Source organism: Centruroides vittatus, unplaced genomic scaffold (assembly GCF_030686945.1).
Source record: "Centruroides vittatus isolate TY-2023 unplaced genomic scaffold, ASM3068694v2 scaffold_1444, whole genome shotgun sequence".
Classification (NCBI taxonomy): Eukaryota; Metazoa; Arthropoda; class Arachnida; order Scorpiones; family Buthidae; genus Centruroides; species Centruroides vittatus.
The window spans coordinates 1,791,821-1,819,657 of record NW_027122679.1 but is presented as its reverse complement, the minus strand read 5'-3'; the positions used below and the strand labels follow the sequence as shown (position 1 = coordinate 1,819,657).

Sequence of the window (27,837 nt, the reverse complement as noted above, 5' to 3'; positions counted from 1 at the left end):
ACATCTGTTTCTGTGTTGTCGTCTTAGATTAGATTACCTTTTTTCCGTACTGTATTAAAAACTAAAATTTGTTTGTTTGTAAGCTTAAAATGGATTCTTATTAACCATATATTATTAAAAATGCATTTATAAATAAAATACAGAACTGGGAATGGTAATTTGTGGTTTAGCCTAGTGACAAGTAAATTCGACTTACGTCGCATCTCCTGGAACCAATTACCGACGTAAGGTGAGGTATACCTGTATATCTAGATTCAGGTCTGTTCTATAGGATGAACACAGTAGTAGTATAAAATGCAATGCTGTGTAGATTGTGTGGATCACTCGTTACTGAGGCCTAGAGGGCCTTTCATTATGGCTCTCTGCTGAGACTCACCGATCAGAAAACCCAATGGTGTAGTTGCGGCTTCTTCAATTGCGTCCAGCAACTGCTGTACAAATTTTAATTATACTTTTCAATATGAAACGGTGAAAATATATCAGAACAGGTTCAGTTTGAGTCACGATTCAGATTCATTTAGGGGAAGATTAAAACAGTGACCTTGGAGTTGTCCCTATATTACGTAACGCAGACATGAGCGGGTGATCGTTACGATGCGTTACAACAGGGTGATGTTTACAATAATGTTACGTAATGCTATGGTTGAAGGTTGAGATCCTAGCATTACGTAACATTATTTTCTGATTGATTGATGACTCATTTTTGTTTGCTAGCGAACCGTATTGTTTATGTCACTTCTTTGTACGTTATACATTTAATAATGTAACATTCGGTATTCCGTGCTGTGTATTATTCCTTAGTGCATTACAATTAAGGAATTTGCGTTACGTAATTTTGGGGGTGGATATGTGCGACAGCGTTATAGGAGGAGATTAACGTTACGTAATTTATAGACGGTTCCCTTGATGTGTCTACTATATTTTAAATTAACTAATAAGTAGGAATAATTAATTCTCACGTTTAGATTTTACATATCTAGAAACTTATTTATGTATACTGTATATATATTTACCTATTGAAACACCTGTAAACTTCGTTTACTTTACATTATAAAATTGATATAGGTGTTGTTCATTAGAAATAATAGCTCAAGTGCAATTTTTAGTACAGAAAGACAAGAATTCTTCGTCTTTGTTTTAATTTTATTGAAATGTAAAATTATAAAATGAAATAAAAACGAAAATAATTGTACCCGAAACCCTGTTATAACAAAGTTGAATATCAGAAAATCGCGATCATATACAATTTTTTATGGAGTCAATACAAATTCATTTTTGTAGAAAACTTTCAAAAAACATAGAAAATGGCCGATAAAGAAATCTGTTAAATTCAGTTTTTTTCAAATACAGTATTTTGATTACAAGATATGATAAATGAATTTAGATAAATACATTAATTGTTTTAATCTGATGCTAACCTTTTAGAATAAAAACTGAACTTATGGTATTTAAGTGTTTTCTGAAAATCTGTAATTTTGACTGATGTTTTCTACTTTAAAATTTTCTATTTTGTATTAACAGTGAAACTATTTAACAAAAAAAAAATATGACTTAGCTAACTTGAACAGGATTGTTGTTTAATAGGTTAATTAAGACAACGTATTTACATACAGTTTAATTAAAAATTTACTTCTCCAAGCTGCTTATTGGAAGTCTTATTTATTTACTATAAGTCTCAATACTTTCAAAACTTTCAGCTAATGTTGCCAGGTCTGGAACTTTCGAATAATTGTGAGACCCAATGTTAGGAACTTAGGACTTTTTAATAGTGCAATTACACTAGTACTATGTAGAAGTATAGATGATACCCAAATGCCATTTCTATTACCCACTGTTATGGCAATTAAAATTTCCCATTTATTATTGTTTCTATTGAAACACCAGAGAGTGGATTATTTAAAAATGTATTATTTATTTTTGTTTTCAAATGTAAATTTTTCATTGAATTGGCCAGTTAGCTTTAGAATGTGTTATATAATAAATCAAACAGTGATTAAAACTTGTTGCATAAATAGTTATTAACAAAAAGTTAAAATATGCCTAGCTAATATTACAAAAATCAAACAGCAACGGAAGTTTTGCAATTTAATTATGGGGCAAATTCCAGGAAATGGGATGCCGTTGCTGAAATCTGAGACTTTTCTTATGACATTTTGGGGCTAATAATATTTCTGGCATTATACTTACAGCCGATCGTCAAGGTGGAAATCCTATAAGAAACAGTATTCTATGTAGTGTTTAAAAGAAATGTTCTGATGGGTTGAAAGGTTTGAAAGATTTACTGTAAACAACCATACGACCTCCAATAAAGCAGGAAATAATAGATACGTCTTAATTGACAATTAACCAATTACCTGTTCTTGATATAGTTGTTAATTGTTTTAAACTGTAGATAAACACATAAATCAATGTTATTTTTAAATCTGATTTAAAAATAAAAGTAAGTACTTTTGTTTTTTCTATGAATTCATTGAACACATTCATGTTTATTTTAGAATGTAAATAATTATCTACAGTTTTAAGTTATGTTAATGTATAAATTGATTTAATGGAAAAAGATCTTTCCAAAATGGAGAAATGTGTTTCGGGTATATAAAATATTCATAAAAATATTTCTTAGTTTAGAAAAAAAATTTTTTATCAATAAAAATGATTCATTTTTGTACACTTTTACACACAAAAAAAAAAAAAAATACTGATAACTTTTTACCTTCAGAAATTTATATATTTTTACAAAGCAGTTATTTGAATAAGCCTAAATTGTATGAACGTTCTAAAAGTGATTTTGAGTTGTTAAAACTTAAATGTATAGAAATAGAGTTGTGATTGACATAAATGTAAATATGATTTAATTTTTAAAAAATTAAGTTTTCTTTTTAACTGAATTGAACAGTATATCTTTCACTTTCTGTACAAGAAGTTCCAATTCTTTTTCTTGTTTCCTTAAGCTCTCATTCTCTTTAATTAATTGCTTTTCCTTTTCTTCTAGTTCTTTCTCTCTTTGTTTCTTTGTCTGTCGAGAACGACGAGATGATATATTATTTTTCCTTCTCATCTCGTAATATTTTTCACTTTTGGAAGTGGATGCACAGTCTGTGGTTTTAGCTCTTTTGTTCTGTGGTTCGTAGTCGTTACTTCCGTCCAAGAGAATGCCTGAAGACGAGGTGGATTCGGATTCAGAAGAGTGATGTGTAGCACTAATACTTTCGGCGGGATTGCTCTCTGTGATTCTGAGTGCATTGTTGTCCGACGAATCCACATGCAAGATTTCTTTCGAAGTGCAAGTGGAAACAGAACAATATTCCTTTAAAATTAAAAATGATGAATTTTAAATTTTATATGTATAAATCATTATTATTGTATTAAATTTATTATAGATTCATTCTAATTAATGAGACAGTTGGTTCTATGGAACTAAGAATAGTTAACATACCTTGTTTAAGAGTGCATTCAGATCCTGAAATGATTCAATGTTATTTGAATCATGCAATGTTTCGATGTTATCTGAACTTTCAAAAATAGCAATTTGAAAGGCTTTGGAAACAGAGGAAAATTGAGATGGAGCTTCAGAAGTTGTAATAATCATGTTAGTTTTATTATTTGGATCTTCCAAGCTAGTCAAAGGACTCGCAGACAATGTTAATATTGATTTTTCTAAAGGCTCATCTAAATTAAATTTTTCAGAATCATCAGAAGTCACATCTGATGTGGATTTTATGGATTTTGTGCATTCTGCAGAAGATAAAGTTGTTAAGTTGTAATCGGAAATCTCTTGCCTGTTGTCATCTATCCCTTCCGTCGATAAATTCATTTCATTTTCAATATCCAAGAAATCGTTTCCCATTTGCAGAAAATCATCTATAGAAATTTTAAAATACTATAAAAATATGATTGGCATTAGTTTATTAACAAATAATTCATTGAATTGTTTTAAACAGGTAACTTCCAAAACACAAACCAAATGTGGTAATTAGTTGATAAAAATTTGAAAAATACATTGTTCCAGAACTGATTTGTTCTGTTCTTTATAAGAATAGCAGGATTTATACTTTGAGTTTTATTTGTTTATTATAATCATTATATTTTTATAGTTATTCAAATTTTCTTACACATAATGTAATTACCGTATATCTCGGCGGATAAGACAACCTTCAGATAAGATGATGTATAAATTTTCGTCAAAGTTTTATAGTTTTAGCATGTATCTGTCCTATAAGACGACCCCCAAACTATCAACGGCCTATGAATTTAGTTTAGATCAGCAATCATTATCTGAATAATAATACCGTACAGCGTATATGGAATTATGTCCTATTTGTAATTTTTCGAATGAACAAATTTTATTTTCTTGCATCTGGCGATTTTTGCAAACATTCGCACTAATTCGGGCATTCGGGTAATTACCTTGACTATTTACAAAAACATCGTATGGGCTACTCTATTTTGTGCACATACCCTACTCTCTTCTAGTAAATAATTACGGTTTGTCTGTCTTTTTATAATGGTTTTAATTTATATGAATTTCAATCTAATTTCTTTTGTATCTGTCCTATAAGATGACCCCGGATTTTCGGAGCCATTTTTTATGGTTCAACTATCGTCTTATCCGCCGAGATATACGGTAAATAGTATACAACTTGCTTTCCATTATTTATTAGATAAAATATATTAATTAAAATAGGAAGACTGAGAAGTTTTTATCAAAGTCAAATTCTCTAAAACAGTGGTTCCTAAAGTGGCACTACAGCCTGGGGTGAAAAGAAGCAAGTTGGTGGCAGGGAGGCACTACAAGCAGAGTACTGACGGAATGGTGACCATAGACAGGGGTTCGGGTCACTGGCAACCTTTCCCTTTCCTCTATTATAATGGGTAAGAAGAAAGGTTTCTAGTTGTGGACACAAAGTGTAAAGTACATAGAAAACTTTTTCTAAGAATATTTCCAAGCCTTTCTCACACAAGAAAAAATGGGTTAGTGGGCATTGGGGTATGGTTGAGAGGTATTGGATATAAGTTTATGGAACCAAGGGGCAGTGGCTCAAAAAAGTTTGGGAATCACTGCTCTAAAATTATGCAATTCTCAATTCTATGGAACATCTTGCATGCATAATAAATTTACAACAGAAAAAGAATTTAAAGTCAGCAATAGCAATGAGATTTTGAATTAAGAGTATAGGAAAATTCATCAGTTCTGTTCAGCATGATCTTTCAAAAACAATTTGATCAGAGATGGGAATGATGAATGAATCACATCCATCACATCACACTTCTCTGAGTTGTAAGTCTTGCCAGAAGTATTTTTTTTTAATACTATTTGCATTTATTTCTGTCTCTTTTGAAAATCTTTTACATTGTTATAAAATTCTGTACAATGAATAAATTTTATTATACATTCATTGACAAAAAAGTTATACACCAAAAAATAGGCATTGGAAGCTACAGAAACTTTATTAGTGTAAGCATAAGTGATTACATCATCATTACAAATGGATAATTTCCTGTGCTATAACAGTACAATTTAAAGGGGCTTTTAGCGTCTTGTATACCTAAATGTAAACAGTAATACAGTTGGGCATGTAGGCATACAGGCATCATATGCTACCTGTGACAGATTTTCCATAGCAACTGCCACTCCAGATCCTTCACACACACACTTGTAATGTGGTGATACACCAATATAATTTTGTATATTTGTAGATAGTTATAAGCCTAATATTTAATCCTTCAATTCTTTGTTCTGTCTCTCCCTTGTTTCTCGATCTTTCTATTTTCACTTTCCTTGCGGGTGGGGCAGTCCTTTCCCAGGAAGTAAGGGGGAGGACAAAAGAAGAAAAAGACCCTGAGGCAAAAGAACGGGAGTAACGGTCATTCTTGGTTTGGAGCTGGGACGGAGCAGACGTGGAGAAAGAATAGGATCGGCTCGTTCAGCGAAATAGAGATCTCGAGGACACATCGTTATTCTGGGTACCCCCTATCCCTTCTTATATATAATTCTATATATCTATCTAACTCTTCTTCACCCTTTATATAGCATGTAAGTTAGTTTTAACCCTAGTTTGTAATATTCCGGTGAATATCCTATTTGTAACTCGTTATAAATTTGTCGCACTTATAGTGTGTGAACCACGTGTTTCCCTTTGTTATTTTTGTCTATTCCTTCGCCTACACGTGTGAGGTTTCAAGTCGGAATTGTAAAAGAATCCTGCGTATCATCACACGAGGTGGAAGAGTGTTTTGTTGATTGTTGTTTTTTTTCCACATTAAACTTAAAGTTTTGTTTTATTGTAAATTTGTCCTTTCGTTGGCCATACACTCGCGTGACTTAACATGTAAATGGCTGAAGCTAGCATCCCATCTGTTCCCACAAATGTATGACAGATAACAAATCTAGAAACTGGGCAGGCAAAGGAAGTGTAACAATGTGATGGAGACATTCCTAGGAAACCTATGTATGCTGAGCATTATCTTACTGGAAAATGGCCACTTTCATCCCTGTCATGAAATGCAACACATGAAAGTGTAGGAATTTCTGCATGTATTGCTGTGTTATCAATGTCTCTCACATCATTACTAAGGGGTGACTGTCATACAAGATGGCTGTCCATACTAACACACTAGCAGTGGGGGAAATGTGTCACTCAACAGTAAAGGTGGGACTGAAGCTCTCACCATTGGTCCCATACATTCAGATGGTGGCAGTCTGTTCTCAAACAGAACTAGAATTTGTCCTTAAAGTCAATACAGTCCATAGCAATCATGCTTCTCTTTCACAGAACCACAGTAACAAAGCCAATGAGGTTGTGGTGCTAATGGCAAGATACATAGTGATTGCCATGCAAGCAAATTTGCTTTTGCTAATTGCCTGCCAATAGTATGGGAAGAGCCAGGGTTCTATTATAAGGCTTCCACGTATCTCTAGATGGTGGACAAAGATACCATTACAATTGTTGATGCTTATCTTCATGATCAGATGATCATATCTTCTAGTGGTTTGTCTGGAGCATCCAACACTTGTGTGTCATGCATATGTGCCCTGACATAGCCACTGACCCCAACACCATCTCACAGTCAGATCAGAATGGCCCAGATGGTGAGAAATTTCGCAAAATGGCTACCTTGCTTTCCTCAGTCTGATTGTGCAGACATTCTCAAACTGTTTCAGTTGTGCACAATGTCTTTGACTATATCATACAGGCATGAGAAGTGTTAAAAGACCAAACAATGGGTACACTGAAAATTCTAAATGCAGTAAGTCTCTGCAAGTCTTTTTATAGGATAGTGGGGTAATGATTTTAAGGCATTCTGGTGATATTATCTCAAGTGCAATCAGAACACAACTGTAACCATTTACATACCTACCTCAGACAGCTGTTTGCAAAGTGTAACAGTAATCACACAATTTTCTCTGGGTGCATAACTTGTTTGTCAATAGGTATATTTCAAAATTCATCATTAATTTTTACTTTGTATCTTATATTAGAAGATTTTTTCCTGGCTATTTTATAATGTTATAAAGTAAATAGTAATAAAATGTTAAGATGAACTGCCTGCAATTATACATGAGATGTGATAAGAATTTAATGTCTTAATTATTATTTGCATTTTTAAGAAATTCTATGAATTTTTAGGTTGAATATTTTTAAAAAGACAGTTTTCAAACTAAACATCAAACACTTCATAAATTCTGATAAGTCAAAGGCAAGTGAGTGTGGATATGAAGTGCTAATCTGAATGAAACTTTTATTGTTCTTAGGTGGTGATGACCGGAGTACACACAAAATATTTGGTGTAGACAACCAACCATTTGATAATAATTAACAAAATAGATTTTAGTGTTCATTATAAAGCACTCAATAAGGATGACATTTCAATGTCCTTTATGGCAACCTGCTAAGACCTTCACCTACTACAATGTTGTCCATACTTTGAATTCTGATGTTTCCGGGAATTTTTATTTTGATTTTGGACTTAAAAACTAAGTATGATAAGGTATAATTTCTATGAACTATTTTGTCTTGCCTATAATATCAATAGTAGTGTATTTTTCATTCTTAGTATAAATTATTGTCTTTGCTACATTATAGTTCCATTTTTTATATGTTATCAATATATAGTCTTTCAGAAAATTATTGAAATATGAAAAAATTGAGTTATCATCCAAAACAATTTTGATTTTTACAATACAGTAAAGAACAAAGAAGTTTTATGGTATTAGTAAACAAATAAATAAACAAATAATAATAATAATGTTAATAACAGAAAATTTTCATTTCTAATAAAGTACCTTAAAATAAATTATATAGTATTATATTACTCAAATTATCTTCCAATGTTAATATATTATTTTACTGTATTTTCTCCAGTTCGAGTTTACTACTTTTAATAACAAAAAAAACTAATAATTAGACATGAAAATGTTCTCTTATTGCTATTCTTTTCTCATTAAAACATTTTATGAAAAAGTTTTAAATAATTATAAATAAACAATTAATTGCTTATCCTCAAATATAATCTTGGTGTTAAATTTCTTGGCTGAAATTTTGAGATCACTTCCAGAAAAATTACATTCATAATATGATTTTGTTAAATTATCATCAGAACATATCTCAATTAATATAATTTCAAGACAAAGTTGTGATATTGTACATTAAAATGTTCTCGTGCCTTTTTAAAATGATCTTATACACTATAAAAAGAAATGGGTTATTTCAAATCTTCAATTCTCCCAATACTTTTTAACTTTAACCTATAATCTGCCTCACTCACTCAATGATAATTAGTATTGCTGAGATGTTACGAATGTATATTTATCAAAAACTTGATGTGTGTAAGACTGTTGAAAAGAATGCTGCCTTCAAAGTCAGCCAAGATGTTTTATAATGTGACAGAAAAAATGCAAATATATAAAATGCTTTTATCATTTATAAATAAATTATGATTAAATAGTTTAATTTTCTTAAAAAATTACATATCCAGAACCTTTTACGGTGTGATAATGCAAATATCACACGATATTTGCGTTATCACACCATAAAAGGTTCTAGGTACGTAATTTTTTGAAGTAATTCCAGTGTGGTGAGTAGTGAGTTACTTAATTTTCTTAAAGTTCTAATAAGTTTTAAGTATGAAACAACTTATAAAAACAAAATTAATATAATGTTAGACTATATAATAATACTTAAAAGGTGTATTTCAATAAAAGTACAGCTGCTATTAAAATGCCCATAATCATACCTATTGGTATTTCTGAATCCATTAAAGATTGACAATCGAAAGGGCAACAAGGTAAAAATCCATTCATTTCCTCGAGCCATTGAAATGAATGAGGCAGATCGGTAGAGTGATTTTGATCCAAATCTACAATCCATTTTTCTATTAAATCTTTTTCTTTAGCCTGCTGATAGAAATAAAAATTACAAATATAAAACAATTTAAAACATTAATGAAATCAACTTTTAAAAAGTTATAATTAATATTCAAGTTCAGACTGTTTATCTAAGATTAGTTTTATTATATGAACAAATCCTTTTAGCAATTCTAATTGCCTTCTTTGGGTTCTATAATTTTAAAATTAGAAATTGTATAGTTCTAGAGATGTAGAACTTAAAGACGATTGAAACCAATCTTAGGATAAATAGTCAGCTTTTAAAAACGTTTTCACCTATCTACACAAAACACATTCTACAAAAAAGCTTGATTAAATTTGTGTATCCTGAAATTTAACTTTATTTTACAGTAGAGCATCGATTATCTGACTCAATTGGGGACTGGGGTTGGTCAGATAACTGAAAAAATGGATAACCGAAAAGTATGAAAAAATGCATTATTAGTATATCCCACGTAATTAGTATATCACTATTAACCTACTTCACGTTGAATTTTCATTGATGTTAAGCCTAACTAAATTTTTTTTAAAATAATAATTGCCACTAATGTATCATTAAAAACTGTAGCCAAGACGTAGCCAAATATTGTAGCGCCACATCACTAGCGGACATTTGAATTTGCCGACTAGAACACGGTCGGTTAACCGATGTGACGGTTGATCGGGGGTCGGATAATCGATGCTCTACTGTATCAGTACAGAATTTATGTATAATACACAGGGTGGCTCAAAAGTTAGTCCAGAGTAACACAAGAGTATCTGATGCCCCTAGGCAAAGAAAATGTAGGTGCACCTGTATATTGTCTATATATGTACTGTACATTATCATATTCACACAAGCATAAATATACACCCACACATGTGAATATTTATAAAAATAATATCATTATGAACATTTAAAAATTTTCATTAATTAACAGTAATTAATGATCCATCTTTTCTTTGCTATGAGTACGGCTGGTGCCCCGTATCTTGGCACCCCTAGGCAATAGCCTAAGTTTGCCTTATGATAAAAATGTCCCTGAGTCAGTTAACCAAAATATATTTTAAAAATTGCTTTAAGAATAGTTAAAACTGGTTTGGAACATGTGTTCTATTTATTAAAAACATCTGTAATATAAACAACATGCAGCTGTTCCAAACCAGTTTTAACCATTCTTAAAAATATCTCCCTTAACTGACTTTTGGGCCACCTGTGTATCCTGTGCATATGTGCATATACACGCATACCAAATGGATAAAAAATAAATCATCCATTTTTAAATAAATGATAAAAACTATAAATATAAAAAAGTATCTATGAATATCTGATATTGTAGTTTAAAAAATAATTAAATCTCTACAAAGTTAAAATATTTAAATATCATTTACAGTTGTTTGGTAAGGTTATCAAACTGTGTACACTATGTTTGTGTATATGCCTTAATGCCATTTTTAATTATCGAAAACTGATTTTTTGAAATATAGAATGAAAAAGAAGTTAATGTTGGATAATAGAAAATTTAATCCACAGAATACCAAGAATTAAATTTGTAATTAAAAAAAAAAATTCTTTAATATTTACTTTTATTTTTCTGTTCTACTCAAAATATTTATTGATACGTTTATACAGTCAATTGACTTCTTAGCAGGGGCAGATTCAGAAAATCAGAGTTGAAATATATTTATTTATGAAATGATATTGAATGACGAACTTTACATCTTGTATGAAAAAACATAAGAAATAAAGAAATATTATTAACAAAAACTTATAAACTGATCAATTACATTACAGTGATTACAACAAAAAACGAATCTTATAATATAACGGAGATGGGTTGATGATAGTACACTCAAACCTGTTTTTGTGCGGTCTTTTTTTGTGCGATTTTTTATACATGCAATGTGTTTTGTGCAATTATTTTTGTGCAGTATACCAATTTGATTGAAATTCATATACCGCACACAAAAAAATCGCACAAATAAAAAATCGCACAAAAATAGACCGCACAAAAACAAACCGACTGTAATAATAATAATAAGTGCAGAGCCCAAACAGTTAGGGGTTGAAAGTTGAAATTTGGTACATAATTAGGGTACATCACAAGAATGTACACTAAGAATGGATTTTTGGAAATTCCTTCTTAAATTCCTTCTTAGGTTAAGGATTACCTTGAACTCGGATTCTACTGTACTATTTTAGATGCAGTTTTTTTGCATTTTTGCAGGAATTCAAACATATCTTTAGACCCATCTAAAAGTTCTCTAATTAGTCTTGGAAGAGAGTGAATGTAATTCTTGCACCCAGTGTAAATGGGTAAGATTGACTATAATCTAATAATCTTAATCTTTGCTATTGTTACTTTTTGCCCAAGCAATGCCAGGCTCATCTGTAGTAATACTATAAATTATCATTATTATTATATTATTAATATTAACTATTTTTTACTATAAGATAAGTGTTCATTGTTAATGAAAAAGTATTAAAAATTTATGATAATAATTCAATTTTTGTGGGCCCTTGACACTTGGGTCCAGGACTTAAGCCCTATTAGTCCCTATGTAAATCCACCCCTACTTCTTAGGTAATTATCAAAAGTAAAAACACAATTCTAACTATAAATATATCTGCTTCAATATATAATAAGTTAGAACCTCACAACTAAAACTATTAAGAGAAATGCTTTAATGGACTATATATAAACAGTTACACAGCTTTCAACTACTTTCCAGTTATTTCATTCATCTTTGGGAAAGTAAAGTCGAACAAGAACACATTGCTTTGAAAACCTTATAGAATGTTTAGATAAGTTCAATTAAACAACACAAAATAAAAATGATATAATGTGAGATTATTAAGAGTATATTTATAAAGTACTTATTTAAGTCTCTACAATTCTCTGATGCTATGTGCTGTTATCCCAATATACTCTGAAGAGGATCCATCTTTTCCATCACAAATTGGAATTCTGTAGACTCTGCTCATATCTAAGAGTATTTTTTTTATTGTTGCATAAAGTGTTAAAAATGAAGTGTTCCATTTCCACTGTTACTGTTATATTTTTTTGACTCTTTGTAGTCATTTTACAAATAGATTCTCCAAGAAGAGTAAATCTCAGATTTGGTGTATTGGTGGGCCTGGAGTAAATATATTATTAGATGTCCTAGGTTTGATCCACAACCAGAAGGTATACCATGTGTTTTCAGAGTTGAATTTTTCTCAATTCTGATTTGAGAGCATTCCAGGTAGAGTAGAGGTACTCAAATTGTGGTCCACAGATCAGTGCTGGTCCATGAACAGTTTATTACTGGGCCATCACAAGATTTCATTTCAAATTTCATAATTTTATATATTATGTTAATAAAACTATTGTAAAAACATGTTATTTTATTACTTTTATTTTTCTTTATTATTTAAATACTTAATGCCAGATAAGGACTGACAAAATTGGCCCAGAAAATTACTTAAAAACAACCCACAAACTCATTTTTTCAAAATGATTAGAACTGAATTTTGTTATTGCACTTTTCTTATTAACTTAGTCTAAAAGTAAAAAGAAAAAAGAGAAGTGATATTGGATAAAAATAAAAATAAATTTAAAAAAAAATGCATTTGAACTCTGTTCACTCCATTTATAATTAATTCCACAAAAATACTGGTCTGTGAGAGACTGGAATGAAATTAAAAAACTGGTCCATAAAGACAAAGTTTGAGAAGCACTGAGGTAGAACAATATAGGAGGAAAGTGATGTCTATTAACATCAGGAAAACCATTTTTTTGTAGTTAGCCAAGTCAATGAAGCAGGTACACCCATACATTAAGACATGTGCTCCCCTTTTCAGTGGGTTGCCCTTTTATTAATCCCAAAGAGAGCTCTAAGGTTTCATTTATATATATATATATATATATATATACAGGGTGGGCCAGCGAAAACGAAACAGCAGAGTGTTCGTGTTCGTCCAAGCAAAGAGCTCAGACAGGCCGATTTTACTCTCGAGGGGACATCTTTTGCAATAAAGTTTTTGCGATTCTGAATACAACAGACAACAAAAAATTTTAAAAACTCATTTAATTTGTATTAACTAAACAAACATTTATTTCGAAAAAAAATGTTTGTTTAGTTAATATTTAGAATCGCAAAAACTTTATTGCAAAAGATGTCCCCTCGAGAGTAAAATCGACCTGTCCGAGCGCTTTGCTTGGACGAACACGAACACTCTACCGTTTCGTTTTCGCTGGCCCACTCTGTATATATAACCTTTTTATAGCTTGTGCCCCACTTTTTTTATAGTCTGTGGGCACTGCTGTTCCACTGGGTGTAGATGTTTGGAAAGTTGTGCTTCTATATACAGTGGTTTTATACTTATCTGGTCCTTTAGTGATCAAACTACCACTGTTACTATTATATTTTTTTGACCTCAAGACATTGAGAAAACACACCTCATGTTAACTCAATTAGTCCATATGGATGAGTAAAATAACTCTAGCCTAAAGTACTTCAAAGCTGTGTAACTGTTGTTTATATATATTCCAGTATTCCAGTAAAGTATTTCAGTAGAAAATATTTTGATTTCTACTGATTAGAGACTTGAAAGTAAAAAATAGAGCAAGAAATATTAATTTGATATAATCTGTGTAGTATACAGTAGCTCAGTCAATATGATTATCTATTCAGTCTTTTAGATTATACTTTTGGCTTTCTGTAATAATAAAACATCTTTCCCGTAAAACATAATAATTAGTTAATTTACTAAGAATAAACTGAGTTCCTTAACACCATTAAACACTTTTAATCAAGAACTTGAATGTTTGAAAAACACAAAATGTCTTAGTCAGGATCAGATTTTAGAACAGCTTCAATTCAAATTCTCACATTTCAAATAAATGATTAAAATAACAAACAATCATAAAAGGAAAACTAGTTGTTTACATGCCAAACAAATTGAGAGATTATATAGGTCTATGATATGGCTACTATTTAATTAAATACAGTCAAACCTGTTTTTATGCGGTCTTTTTTTGTGCAATTTTTTATTTGTGCGATTTTTTTAATGCAATTTTTTTTTGTGCGTGTTTTATTTGTGCGGTATAGTTGGCGACTAGTCTTGTGCGATTTGTCATGTCTCACATTGACTTATTATAGCTAAATAAACTTATTATAGCATAAATGAACTTATTATAGCAATATTATTTCATGAATATGCGAAAAATGAAATAATTTATTTTTTAAGTCAACAAAACACCACCTGGACAAAAATATGTAAAACAAACGATAGACGAGACGATGCAGTCAAGTGCTGACATCTGTTGTCAATAAATTCTACGTCTGTTTTAATTACGTTAATTAAACCTTCAAAGTGCTTTCACATTCCTGGACCATTAAGATAAGATTCATTTCAAAGCGTAAATTGAAGGTAAATTTACTGTATTATTTACATATTTTCTAAATTAGATTCCAAAAGGTTTGGCGAGATTCCAAGTAGCTGCCAAGCCTCGTCATGATTTCGTTTAAAAAAGCAATTCCTAGTTATTTCGTACGGTTTTGAGTTATTTTCTATGTGAGACTTTTTTTATGCGGTCCCTATTGACCGCATAAAAAAAATATTTTTTTAATTATGTTGCGAAAACTATTTTTTATAGCCACTCTTAAAGTTTCGTGCGATTTTTTTATGCGTTTTTTTTAATGCGATCCCTATCCACCGCATAAAAACAGGTTTGACTGTACTACATAATTTTGCATAGATGGCGTTTATTTCAGCCATACCTAGCCCGATATAATCTAGCAGTTCGGCATTTATCAAATAATCAGGTTACTGGTTGTTTATATTTCTAGTTGTTTATTTAATCTTACTTGTGAAATTTGCAGAATATGAGAATTTAAATTGAAATTGTTCTAAATATGTTGTACTGTACATTCCAAATAGTGTTACCACCCATCTGGTTTTCACCCGGACAGTCCGGGAATTGATTCACTGTCCGTGTGAACTATTAATTTTGTCTGGGAATTTCGTAGATTTTGTGAAATTATGATGAATCAAAGTTCTTGCAAATATTATTATAAATTTACACCATTTGAACAACGAAAGACCTCACACTCACTGAAACTCATCTGCCATTCTGCCATGTTACTCTGTTATGCCGACATGTGTTGCACAACCTGCCTCTCAACCTTTTTTTGCTTTTTGCTTGTATGTTACTCCTACGCAAGTCCCTAGTCCCTAACTGTAACTGATTTAGAACCAGCATGCATGTTATTCTTCACATTGTAAAATGACATTGCGCATGCGTCAGGAACTCCTGTTCGAACAAACCTGACCTGCCGTCCGTGTCAGTGATTTTGTAAAGGTGGCAACACTAATTCCAAAATCCATTCCTGATGAAGACATTTTGTGTATGTCAAAAATATTTGAGTTGTTTATTAATACTTAATCAGTAGCAGGATCTAGAAATCTTTAGAAGTGCTGCATAAATAGAAATATAGGCTTTAGAAAAGATTTTACTACCTGAAGTACCTGACCAGTCTTACTTGGGAAAAATCCCCTGCTGTGCCCCCATATTTCCCTAAATCTGCCTTGTTCTTAATAAATTGACACTATCAAACTGAATTTCTTAACTAATTAAATTTATACTGGTGTACATCATTGTTATTTTGCTATCCTGTAAATATATAAATTAAAAGCAGCTCAACTCTAGAAATTAAAAACAATATTAAAAATTTAAACCCTGGATCTATTTTCTTTTATATTTAATAAGACAAAAGAAAGATAGTAATTAGTTTATCAAGAAAAAGAAAAAGAATAAAGCAGATAACAATTTATATAAACTTCTGTTGATTTTATTTTAATCAAAGTATCAGATTTGGTAAACTTTATATCTAAAAATTCAATTAATAAGCAAAATATAATTCATTAGTTGCTCTTTTATTAGTCATCTACATTTAGATGAAGTCAAATTATAACAAAAATATTAAACTTTATCATCATGCTAAAAATATTCTAATAAAATTCATCAAATAAATAAAAAAAGTTAATCTATAAAAATGTTCATTGTTAAATTCATTAAATCATAAGAATTATCATTATTATGTCCTTTAAATTTAATCTTTTAATTGATGCTGATAAAAACATATCACACAAATAAAAGGCTACAAAGAACCAAATAACCAGCAAAAGTGTTAGCACTTCCCAATTTTTTGCTGGTTATTTAGTTCTTTATGCCTTTGTATCAAGTTTACCCAGTTTGAATAATTATATTTTATATCACACAAATATTACTATCTGAAACTCTGAAGATATAAAATTTATATATAATTTAAATTTAACTTTAAAACATAAATAGAGAATTATGAGCATTGTATATGTTCTATTCAATTTAAATGCTTATATGTTCGACGACCATTATATATTCTACAACTGACGAAGGCTCATCAACTGGATCGAAAATGTTCTTGTTCATTAAATATTAATTGCTGGAGTAATTTAAGGTGCAAGTTTTTTATTCTGACATTTTTCCTCTATCTTATTGATAATTTCTTTATAATTTAGGTACATGAATATCATGTTTACTAACAGTCTGATTTATTTGATCTGTGATTCTAAATAAGGCAATTATATAGATAGGCTTACCTTTGAATATTTTTACAGCTATTTTCAGTAAACATATAATCCGTTTAGAATATTTGATTATTCAGTGATTGGAAACAATATTTGAAAGAAATTAATAGTTTATTTATACATCATGATGCTTCATTGTTATGCCTTATTTAATTTTCTTTTTATCATCTCTATAATCTCAAAAATATTTTTTTAAAGGCAAATTTTTAAATTATACTTACTTTAATCTTTTGCTTGGAAATTATGTCAAAAGAGCCTGAGGAGTTAATTATTTCTTTTGACTCCAACACAAATAGAAAAAGCCTTCTTTGCAATGAAAAGTACTAAAAATAAAAAATAGATTTTTCTATATATTCCAATAGTCAAACATCTTAGTTCAGATTAACTATTATTAAATTTTAAGCAATCCTCATGCAATGTTTCTTGGTTAACAATTAGCATTGAATAATTGTTTTAAAAATATAGTATGGGATTCACAACACATAATCCAATAAGACTAATTGATTTCACAGATTTATGGTTGCAATCCAAAGTGTGAAGTTACGCCTGTTATTAAGGTATAGAATTCATGTCCTGTGACTTCAGATTCATTTGGTTTAAGTGCTTATACAAAAAAGTATAATTCTGTTTAGAGAAGAACATAAATCAATTCTTGTGGAAGAGTACAAAACAACAGCTAAATTCAGTATTTATGGACATTATCTCAATTTACTCTACAATTATTTATTGTACAATGTAAAAATGCTGAAATGTGATGGGATATTTGACTACATTTGATGTCAGCTGCAAGATTATGCATTTAGATTGCCATATCAATTGTTCATTTGGAAGTCAATTCAGACTCATGGAATATATAGAACTAATACTGGATAAAACTAAAGTATAACCAAAAATCCAGAAAAAGAAACATAAAATTTAATGAGAAACTAATGTTTTTGACAGCTTTTAGCAATCATCGTCAGATTATGAACTGTTCTAAAAAGGAACAACAAAATTTTTAAAAACAAGGTGGCATCTGATTGGTTAGTGAAACAAATAATATTTTTCTTTTATAATTAAAAACATTCTCATATCTATACTGTTCCATAGAAACAGTGCCCAGGGTCTGGTCTGAGTCCTCTTATGTTGTAGGCCCTTAAGCTTAACTGTGCTTAATAATAGTTATGCCACTGGTTAAAACCCAAACTTCCCCTATTTCTTATCTTCAAGGTCACCTTGAAGATAAGAATTAGGGGAAGTTTGGGGGTTTAACCAGTGGCACGTAAGAATTAGTCAAGAAATGCATTTTTGGAAATGAAGATCAATTCCTGGATAATTCTCTTTTTAAACTTTTGGTGATAGTTCAAAGAAAGATTCAACTAAATGAATGGTAAGTCAAATTGCCTCCTAAAGAGAATGTTTATTGGGCTGCAATTTTCAAAAATTTCAGACCTATAAATTCCCTCAGGCATCTGTCTGTTCTACCTTAATCTTGAGAATGGAATTAGATAGATAAAAGACAAGAATATGGAAATTATGGGGGTAGGAGATGCCAATTACCCTGTGGAAAATTGCGGGGAATTAATATTCTCGCTAATTGTAAGGGTAGGTGAATTACCACGTGTGGAGGAGACAAAGACACAATTTAACAATAAGTTTATATACACAATCATTATCATTATATATATAATATATATAGTTAAGTTCATGAGATACAATTTCACATGCACCTAAAGTTCTCACTGTTACAATATTGTAGTCACAGATGATTCAACATGCCGTAATCCAATTCATCGTAAACAAAGAAACTACAGTAGAGAAGAATATTACACAATGTATGATAACGTTTATATATATTCAGTGATACACAACACTTGGAAGGCACTAAAATATATATGGAACCCATGTATTTATCCGAGACATAGAAACTGTCAATGGATTTCGATTCCGATTTGCACTTTACACACCTGTAAAACTGTCCTCGTGAAAAGAATGCTGCACAAGTCCGTATGATTCACCAGTCTCATGAAGAAAGAAAGAAGAAAATTCTTGTAGCCAGTTGGCGTCGCCTTAAATACCCTTCCTGTGTACTCAACAGGTTGCCAACCATTTTACCCCGCTGCAGAAAATAGCCCAAAAAATATATATGTATATATACGACAGATGGCTGCAACCACACAAGCTGATAAAAACTTCCGATTTGGACTGGAAGTTATGCTATTTCAATTCAAAAATTTTCTCCTGAACAGAGTTAAATAGATAACCAGCATGACTCAATTGTTAACAGGAAAAGTATGATGTACAGGGACACAACACTACTAAAATTGAGAGCATTGTGATGAAAAATTGAAGCCTGGCATTGTGACAATGCCATAATAAATAATTGCTCATTTACAAGAGGAATCTGAATGAAGATTAAAGAAAGTCATGAGTTGAAGAAACAGTCATCATGAAACTGTTCTGCAAGGAGTTCTCACTGCCCTATGTTGCTATGTGAAAAAGTTAGTATACCTCACTGGTTTAAGTATTCTCATATATCTCCTTAACTTCATACCTTGTTGGAACTAAGTATTACATGAGTTTTATGTATTAGCTGCTTCAAAAACCAAGACACTTTTCTGAACTTCTGAGAGAACTAAGATAGTCATCACATCTTTGAAAATCTAGGTACAAGTGTATATCTGTTGAATGGCCGAAGCTCACAGAGTGGGGGGGGGGTAAGACCGATAAGGATTTTTCTCAAACAAAAATATGGTGATTATTAAATTTAATAACATACATACACATATTGAGGTTTACACGTTGTGACTGTACCGACAAATCCCTCCACCGGCTGGATGATTTGTTAACCGAATACAATTAATAATCTAAGTCTAATGCTAAGCCTAATACTAACTATTACAATTATGATTAAATCTATTTACAAAAGTTACATTGACGACACATATGCTGGTCGATTGCTGGTAACTCTCCCAACGAATGAGAGAAATAACTATAGATCGGCAATAATCGTTTTTAAAGAAGTTATATAATGTAACCGTCGTAGGTCCACACAATGTTTTCGTCTCAATGACGATGGATTGCTTTTTCTTGTCCTTCACAACTCAAACCTCGCTACATCAGACTTCCTCCCTCCTTACCTCCTTTTCTTCTCATATAGTCCCTTGAAGTTCTTGCTATGAAGAATAGTCCACCAGAAGGAAACAAAAGAGGTCCGAACATGGCGCTCCCACAATTTATATACCGCGCCAATAAAGGAACAAAAGACACGCAAGCCATACGTCACAAACATAGACCAATCATGATGAAACAACAACGGTAAAACCCGGTACGTGACAAACGGAACTAAGTATAGTATACAAGTACGCGACTAGGCGGTAAATTCCGATACGGAGTTTACCGAAGGAATAAACCAACATAGTGTCATGACACTACACAAGCATATCTCACTGATATAGCAGGTTAGATTCCAGACTTTTGCCATAAAGCAAATGTTACCTTAAAGTGAAACAGCTTTTTTCATTTGCCAGTGCTTATAAAAGCTTATATACAAGCTCCAATCAAACATTTAATTTTTAAGTGCAATTGTTTGAGATAGGTGTACTGTACATTATTCAACCATTTTATTGGGTTGTTCGGAAAGTAATTTCGTTTTTTTATTACTGGAGGAATTAGATGTATTTTTACCAGCCAATTTTATTTTAAACCACATTTTCATTATATACTTCGACAGCTGACATTTTAAAGCTTATTTATAAAAAATTTTGTTTGATTGTACAATTTGTTTTTTTTGGTGACCATCAAACATGGAAAATCGAAAGTATCATTTTTGGCATATTTTGTTTTTTTATAACTAAAAAATCAAAATGCTGTTCAAACAAGAAAAAAATTGTGGTATATGTTTGGAGAAGATGTGTTGAGAGAAAGACATTGCCAAAACTGGTTTATAAAATTGCGTTCTGGCAATTTTAATATCGAAGATACACCGCATTCTGGATGGCCATTTGAAGCCAATGAAAACAAAATAAAGGTACCGACTGAAGCAATCTGCCGTATAACAACACGTGAAATCACTACGAGATTAAATCTGTTAAATTGAACCGTTTATTATTACTTAAAACAAATTGGTTTCGTTTCAAAGCTCGATATATGGGTTCCACATGTTATTAACGAGAGATGCTCTCTATGGTGGGATTTTAAAGAAATTTTTTTTGAGCTTTTATCAGACAATTTAACAATTGATTCGAAAGTGTACTGCCGTCGAGTAAACAAATTGAGTAATATCATCAAACAGAAAAGGCCAGAATTGATCAACAAACAAAGTGTAGTGTTTTACCATGATAATGCCAAATTTCACACAAGTTTGGTAACTCGTCAGAAACTGTTATAGCTTAGATGGGATGTGTTATCACACCAACCATATTCGCCAGGTCGAGCACACTCAGATTATTACTTGTTCCGGTCTATAAAAATTTTTTTTAACTGTAAGATATTTACTTGAAATGACAATGTCAAAAATCACTTGGATCAGTTTTTTGTAAACAACGATCAAAATTTTTATGAATGTGAAATCATGCTACTACCAGAAACAATGACAACAGGTATTTGACCAAAATGGTCAATATATAATTCAATAAAATATTTATTTATTATAAGAATATTGCGTTTACTTTTCTATGGAAAAAAAAGAAATTACTTTCCGAACAACCCAATATTTTGTTAATTTATTTACAATTTATTATTTTGTATAAACTTTACATAAACCATACAAACAAATCTTTTTATCGCATATAACAATATGTAATTTTAGCATTATTCTCAAGTATATTAAATTATAATTAACTCTTTATCAACTAAATATTTATAGTAGCTGTAGGATAGTCCTATCCAAATAAAAAGGAATGTAATAATGTACTAGAATAAAACAAAAATATGTCAAGAATAGCTGAAGAGCTGATGACAGCAATTACACAATATAAAAATGAAAAAATTTTGAACAAGTCCTTCAAAATATTAATTTTTAAATTTGGTCGATAAAAAAGATTTACAAAAACAAAAGCATATAGAGAACAGTCTCAACTGTAGTTTCAGTGTTCTAAAAACAATGTAATCTAACAACTTATTAAACAAAATATATTTTATTATTTTTTGGAAAATATCTCATTCTCATATCTACTGAATTAGTATGAAATAAAAACTAAAATTTAATGTTTTTGTGTAATTCTCTTCAAATACAGATTTAATTATGTCGATTATATGATTGAAACATTAGAAAAATAATATAGATATATAAATATCAAGTAGTTGATGATCTTAAAAAATTTTTCATGAGTTCAAAATTATATTTAATATATTCATTGACAAAAAAGTTACACACCCAGATAGAATTTTCCAGTTATTGGAAAACTTGATAGCTACGTCTCAGACAGGGAATAAATGATTATGGTTGGAGTCTGATTGTATACCAAGTAATGCCATCAGACTGTTTTAAAACTGCTACTCTAGTATCCTATAAAAAGGCTTGGTGAGGATTGTGGTTTTCAGAATTTTCAATGTAAACCTACCTTTGTTTTGAGGTCTTTGAACACAAGGTATTCCTGGATGATACAGTTAAAGACATTACACACAGTTGAAACAGTTTGAAAAAAACTACATCCAGACTGAAGGAAGCAGAATGGCTGTTTTTCCAAAAATTACCTGCCATCTGGGCCTTTCTGACCTGACTGAGGTTATATTGGTGATAGTGGATATGTAAAGTTCACAGACATGGCAAGCATTCACTGGATGCTTCAGATAAACCACCAGGAAAGACGATTGCCTGATTGTGAGACAAGCACAACTGTAGTGGTGCCTTTGTCCACCATCCAGAGATAAGTGGGACTCACTACAGAACCCTGGCTCTTCCCATACCATTTGCAGGAAATTATTAGATGCAAATTTGCATGAATGGCAATCACTGTGTCTTCCATTAACACTCCAACTTTGATTGCATTGGTAGTGACAGAGAAGCATGGACTTCTATGGATTGGCAGCACCCCAATTCTGTTTGGGAATGGATGACCATCATGTTAGAATGTGGAGGATCAGTGGTGAGTGCTTCAATCCTGCCTTTACTATTGAATGGCACACTGCCCAACAGCTGGCATACTGGTCAGGGCAGCCATCTTGTATGGAAGTCATTCCTAGTAGTTGTGTGAGGTCCATTGACAACACAGTGATATGTTCAGGAAATCCTGTGTCCTTGTATGTTGCCTTTCATGGCAAGAATGCAAATAACCGTTTTCTAATGAGATAATGCTCAGCTGCACACAGCTAGGTTTCCCACAATAGTCTGTCACACTCAGCTTGCATTGCACACTCATGGGACCAAATGAGATGCTAGTTTCAGCCATCTACAAGTGTTTGAGGGATCTGAAATGACAGTTGCAACATCTATGTGCAAATCTGCTGCAGTACAGCATTGGTGCATGTATGCTTCCAAGCTGATTGTATTGCCAAATGTATCCAGACACAATGGTAATCCTACAAAGTATTACAAATTGCTTTAAATTGTATTTAGTGTTGCCACCTTTACAAAAATCGCTGACCCAGACAGCAGGTCAGATTTGTTCTAACAGAAGTTCCTGATGCATGTGCAATGTCATTTTATAATGCAAAGAATAACGTGCATGCTGGTTCTAAATCAGTTACAGTTAGGGACTAGGGACTTGCGTAGGAGTAATGTACAGTACAAGCAAAGATAAAAAAAAAAAAAAAAAAAAAAACGGTTGAGAGGCAGGTTGCGCGTCACACGTCAGCATAAACAGAGTAACATGGCGGAATGGCAGATGAGTTTCAGTGAGTGTGAGGTCTTTCGTTGTTCAAATGGTGTAAATTTATAATAATATTTACAAGAGCTTTGTTTCATCGTAATTTCACAATTTCTATGAAATTCCCGGACAAAATTAATAGTTCATCCGGACAGTGAGTCAATTCCTGTACTGTCCGGGTGAAAACCGGACAGGTGGTAACACTAATTGTATTATTGCTTCATAGGAAATTATATTTTTGCTATGATTTTGTAATCACTTATTATCATCATTATCATTATGTTTGCACTAAAAAAGTTTCAATTCCAATGTCTCCATGATGTGTAGCTTTTTTGTCAATGAGTTATTTCCAATATTTTGGTGATAATTATTAACAGAATAATGAGTAAATAGCTCTTTTAATACAGAGTATATAGTAGAATATTATCCATATTAATAATAAATTAGAATTTGCCAATTCTATACTGTTCAATTTGTATAAGTGATGATAGCTTGACAATACTAACTTGTAAGTGAAGCAGAATATTTTGATACTATTGCACATAGTATTACTGAACTATCATATACAAGAACTGATTATTTAATTTATGAGAGATGTCTTTTCTCACCACACTGTTTGCAAAAACTTGATTTAAAGCATAGAAACATCTTCTTCCTTAGCTTGTCTTCTGTGTAAACTATTGATTTATTACATTTTGCAAAACTATATTTGCTTTTTTATTGACATTCTGATTTTATGCCACTTTTATAAACATTTGTGCAACAAACTTTCATTCTAACTTCTTGTTGCTTTTACAAATATTCTGAAGAAACTCTTCTCCATGTCATTTGTGAGTATGCAGTTTTGTTCTGATGAATCTGTCCATCCAAATTTAAACTTTTATTGAGCAAAGATGATGTCTACCACCGTTCCTTTAGGTGTCTTGTCTTTTTTAAGGAGACCAAATTTATAAAGTAATTTCTTTCACAAGAACACAATGAATTTTACTGATCAAGATGCTCTAGGCTTTTTTTCTTCCTATTTGTACAATCTATAGTCTGCAAGAATTCTCTTTTTCAATGTAAAATCCCTTGAATGAGTCCATCAATGGCACTTATGCCACTCAAACTAAATGAACATTTTTACACTATTTACTGTTTCTGCAAGTAGTGCAAAATGCCATTGTTGTAACATTTTGAGTTTCATCTGTCTTCAAATGACAATCCTTAAGCATTTTTTTTTTGCTTTGGAAACAAACTACATGATTCTAAGTCAAGTGATATAATAATATTTCTATACCAATTTGATCAATCACAGCTGCACAAGGTTAACTGCATGTATGCTCTGCATTATAATTAATTTTAATTAAACCCATAATTTATCATTGTCCTGTAGCTGTATGCTATATTTTTTTTTTTTGTAAATATAAATTTAACTTTAGTTTAGTTTCTTCTTTCTATTCTTTGTCCTATTTCCTTCTACAACTTTCTTATTTTATCTTTCTTAATCCCTGTCCCTTGGGTGGGATTACCGATTCCAAGAAATGTGCAGTAGAACAAAAGGTGAAGTAAGGCCCTGGGGCCGGTGAACAAAGAGGAGAAGACAGTCTTGGTCGAGCTCTTGACGAGAGAAGAGTGTGCTCTGGATCGCGTGTAGGACGATCAGCGACCATGAGATTTTGAAAGAGGAGTTTGTGCTTGAATTCTGAAGTGTAAGAACTGAAAAGAGGTAGCGCTCCAGATTGAGTGTAAGATGATTGGAGGCTACAAGGAACCAAGGAATTGATAGGAAGGAATTTTTATAAGAGAATTTTGAAGGAAGCTATTGAAAGAATCATACTAAACGTCTGCAGGAAGGACAAGAAATAACGTTTCAAGGAAAGCTCCAAAGTGGTGTCCCACCCAAGATTACTAACTCAAGAAAATCCCGGGTATTTCCATCTTCATCTTATTCTATTCTTATTCTCTTCTTCCTTCTTTAGTTGTAAGTAGTATAAGAATTAGTTTTAAGTTTCGCCCCATGTATAGTTGTCATGCTCAATTAACCTGTTGTTGTTAGATCAAATTTTAACGCCTGTGTGAACAGAAACTGTTTGTAGCGTTGGGATCCAAAAGAAAAAAGAACCTGTTCAAAGCAATAATAAATTACTTTGTGATGAAAATAAAATCTAACTGTATTTATTTGTACCATTCCACTCATGGGACCTCATACTTGTTGCACGAACTTAACAGTCCCACAAACTAAATGATAATCTTTAAATTTCTATTTACAAAATATACAAAAGTTTATAAAACTAAATTAAATATGCAATATTTTTAGAAAACGAATTCATTGAATTTTTATTTTTGAATAAATTATTAGAAAATAAATAAATATAAAATACTCATATTTTTGAAATAATTAATGTTAATAATAATATCATCCTAAAATGAATAAACTCTCACAATTTCACAATACTGAAAGAAGCATGTTCCACCAGTTAAACTAGTTTGGATCATCCCTCCAGGGGATGCCGGCTGTTCATAAAGAATTTTAATAAAGGAGAAAATAAACTAGGAGTTAAAACTGCACATCCGTTATATTAAATTTTTTAATGTAACTAATGTGCAACTATTTAATAAAAAAATGAAAAACCTATAGATAGAGTGAACATACAAGAAATTAACGGTTATAAAAGTATTAAATATACTGGAAAAACAATTCAAAACAATAATATTCGGACTATTATTAACACAATTATTGTTGTTTCAAAACTAAATTAGATGGCGACAACATTATAGAGATGTTCTTGTATTAGCAAGAGATTTAATTGCACAAATATGATTAGCCAGTTTGTGCATTTGGAATATTTTTTGAAAATTATCAATATTGGTAAAAGAAAAAGACATGATCTATGATTATTGACACTGGTAATTTCAATAATTTTTCAGCAATACCAAATAAATATAGTGTCTTTCTTTATCTTTTGTCTTAGGAAAAAATTTCTGTATAATTCTATTCAGTTAGCTTTAAACCTGCCAATTTTGAAAATGTTGAAATAATTTTTTTTATATACTTCTAAGTAATCTTTGAAATAAAGCACTTAAATAAGTAAATACAGTAGCTTAAAAAAGTTTAACATCTTGAAAGATTAAATTGCAATATCCATTTTTGACTGACATTCTTTCAGAATATTCCTCAATCTAATACTGCCTATACTCATTATTCTTGTGTAAGTATGTCAAATATATTGTACACCTTTTTTGTCTTTTTCATTTTTTACTCTTTCTGCCCTAAGCACTAAGCACTAAGAGAGACCACTGTAGGTTCCACTAGGTCTACATGAAGGAAAGCTGGATAAGAGAGTCATGGTTGGGGCCCAGTAGCATAAGTAACAGGCCCACAAGACTTGTGGTGTGAACAAGCTAAGAGGGGTCCCCAATATCAGATTCAGCAAAATTCCTGCAGGTTAGCCCAAGTCTTAGTTCAATCAGTGATGGGATCCAACATATCCAATTCAACCCACCCATGAAAACTTTTGAGCCAACTTGGATTTGAATCTGTTCTTTAGAGTGGTACGCTGATGCCTTTACTGCCTTGTCTGCCACTTTCATCATAAAATGTCAAAGTCTAGCACATAAAAATGTTCAACTAATACCTAATAATTGGATATACTCTTCATCAGAATTAATTGTAAAAATTGTTTTGACACAACTCCATCATACAAAAAATTAAAATATTAAATACTTGAGAAATTTTAAGAGTATTTTATTTACATAAAATATTTCTCAAGACCTTTATTGTCTCAGCTTTAGAACCCTACTACAGGCAGATCATAGGGGTTCTTAAGCAAGACAATAAAGATCTCTAAAAAAGACATCTTAACTAAATAAAATACTTACTTCTAAAATCTTTCAAGTGTTTTTTTATTTGGATTTGTTATATTAGGATTAAAATGCCCAAGCATAATACTAATTATAGACATAATATGTTTTTTCTGTCAACTATTTACTTGTATTCCTATAAGAGATGAAATTTTTAATATTTACCAACAATTAATCTGTTATAAATATTTTAATATTTCAATATCTTTATGCTTTAGTTCTAAATTAAA

At 31.2% G+C, this 27,837-nt stretch overlaps 1 protein-coding gene across 2 annotated transcripts; it reads right to left on the bottom strand.

Annotated features, from left to right (window-relative positions):
* Positions 1-1,096: 1,096 nt before the first annotated feature.
* LOC136987118 (uncharacterized) lies at positions 1,097-26,380 on the bottom strand. 2 transcript variants are annotated; one of them, XR_010882581.1, is made up of 6 exons: positions 26,189-26,377; positions 17,198-17,299; positions 9,232-9,394; positions 3,434-3,858; positions 2,151-3,304; positions 1,097-1,831 (listed from the first exon to the last, which is right to left on the bottom strand). XR_010882581.1 is itself a non-coding variant. In XM_067284784.1 (5 exons), the coding sequence occupies exons 1-5, from the start codon at positions 26,240-26,242 to the stop codon at positions 2,864-2,866; spliced, it is 1,182 nt and encodes a 393-aa protein (XP_067140885.1). In that variant the 5' UTR covers positions 26,243-26,380; the 3' UTR covers positions 2,694-2,863. The 2 variants fall into 2 exon arrangements, 1 of the variants encoding a protein (XP_067140885.1); XM_067284784.1 differs by lacking the exon at positions 1,097-1,831 and having other exon boundaries at positions 2,694-3,304; positions 9,232-9,391; positions 26,189-26,380.
* Positions 26,381-27,837: the final 1,457 nt, after the last annotated feature.

Bases quoted from the DNA above. Each gene is read 5' to 3' on its own strand.
- LOC136987118 (XM_067284784.1), bottom strand. From the start codon at position 26,242: ATGATCCAAACTAGTTTAACTGGTGGAACATGCTTCTTTCAGTATTGT. The intron at 17,300-26,188 runs GTGAGAGTTTAT...TTTTATTTTTAG, and splicing joins TCTTTCAGTATTGTGAAATT to TACTTTTCATTGCAAAGAAG. The intron at 9,392-17,197 runs GTAAGTATAATT...TTCTATCAGCAG, and splicing joins TTTCCAAGCAAAAGATTAAA to GCTAAAGAAAAAGATTTAAT.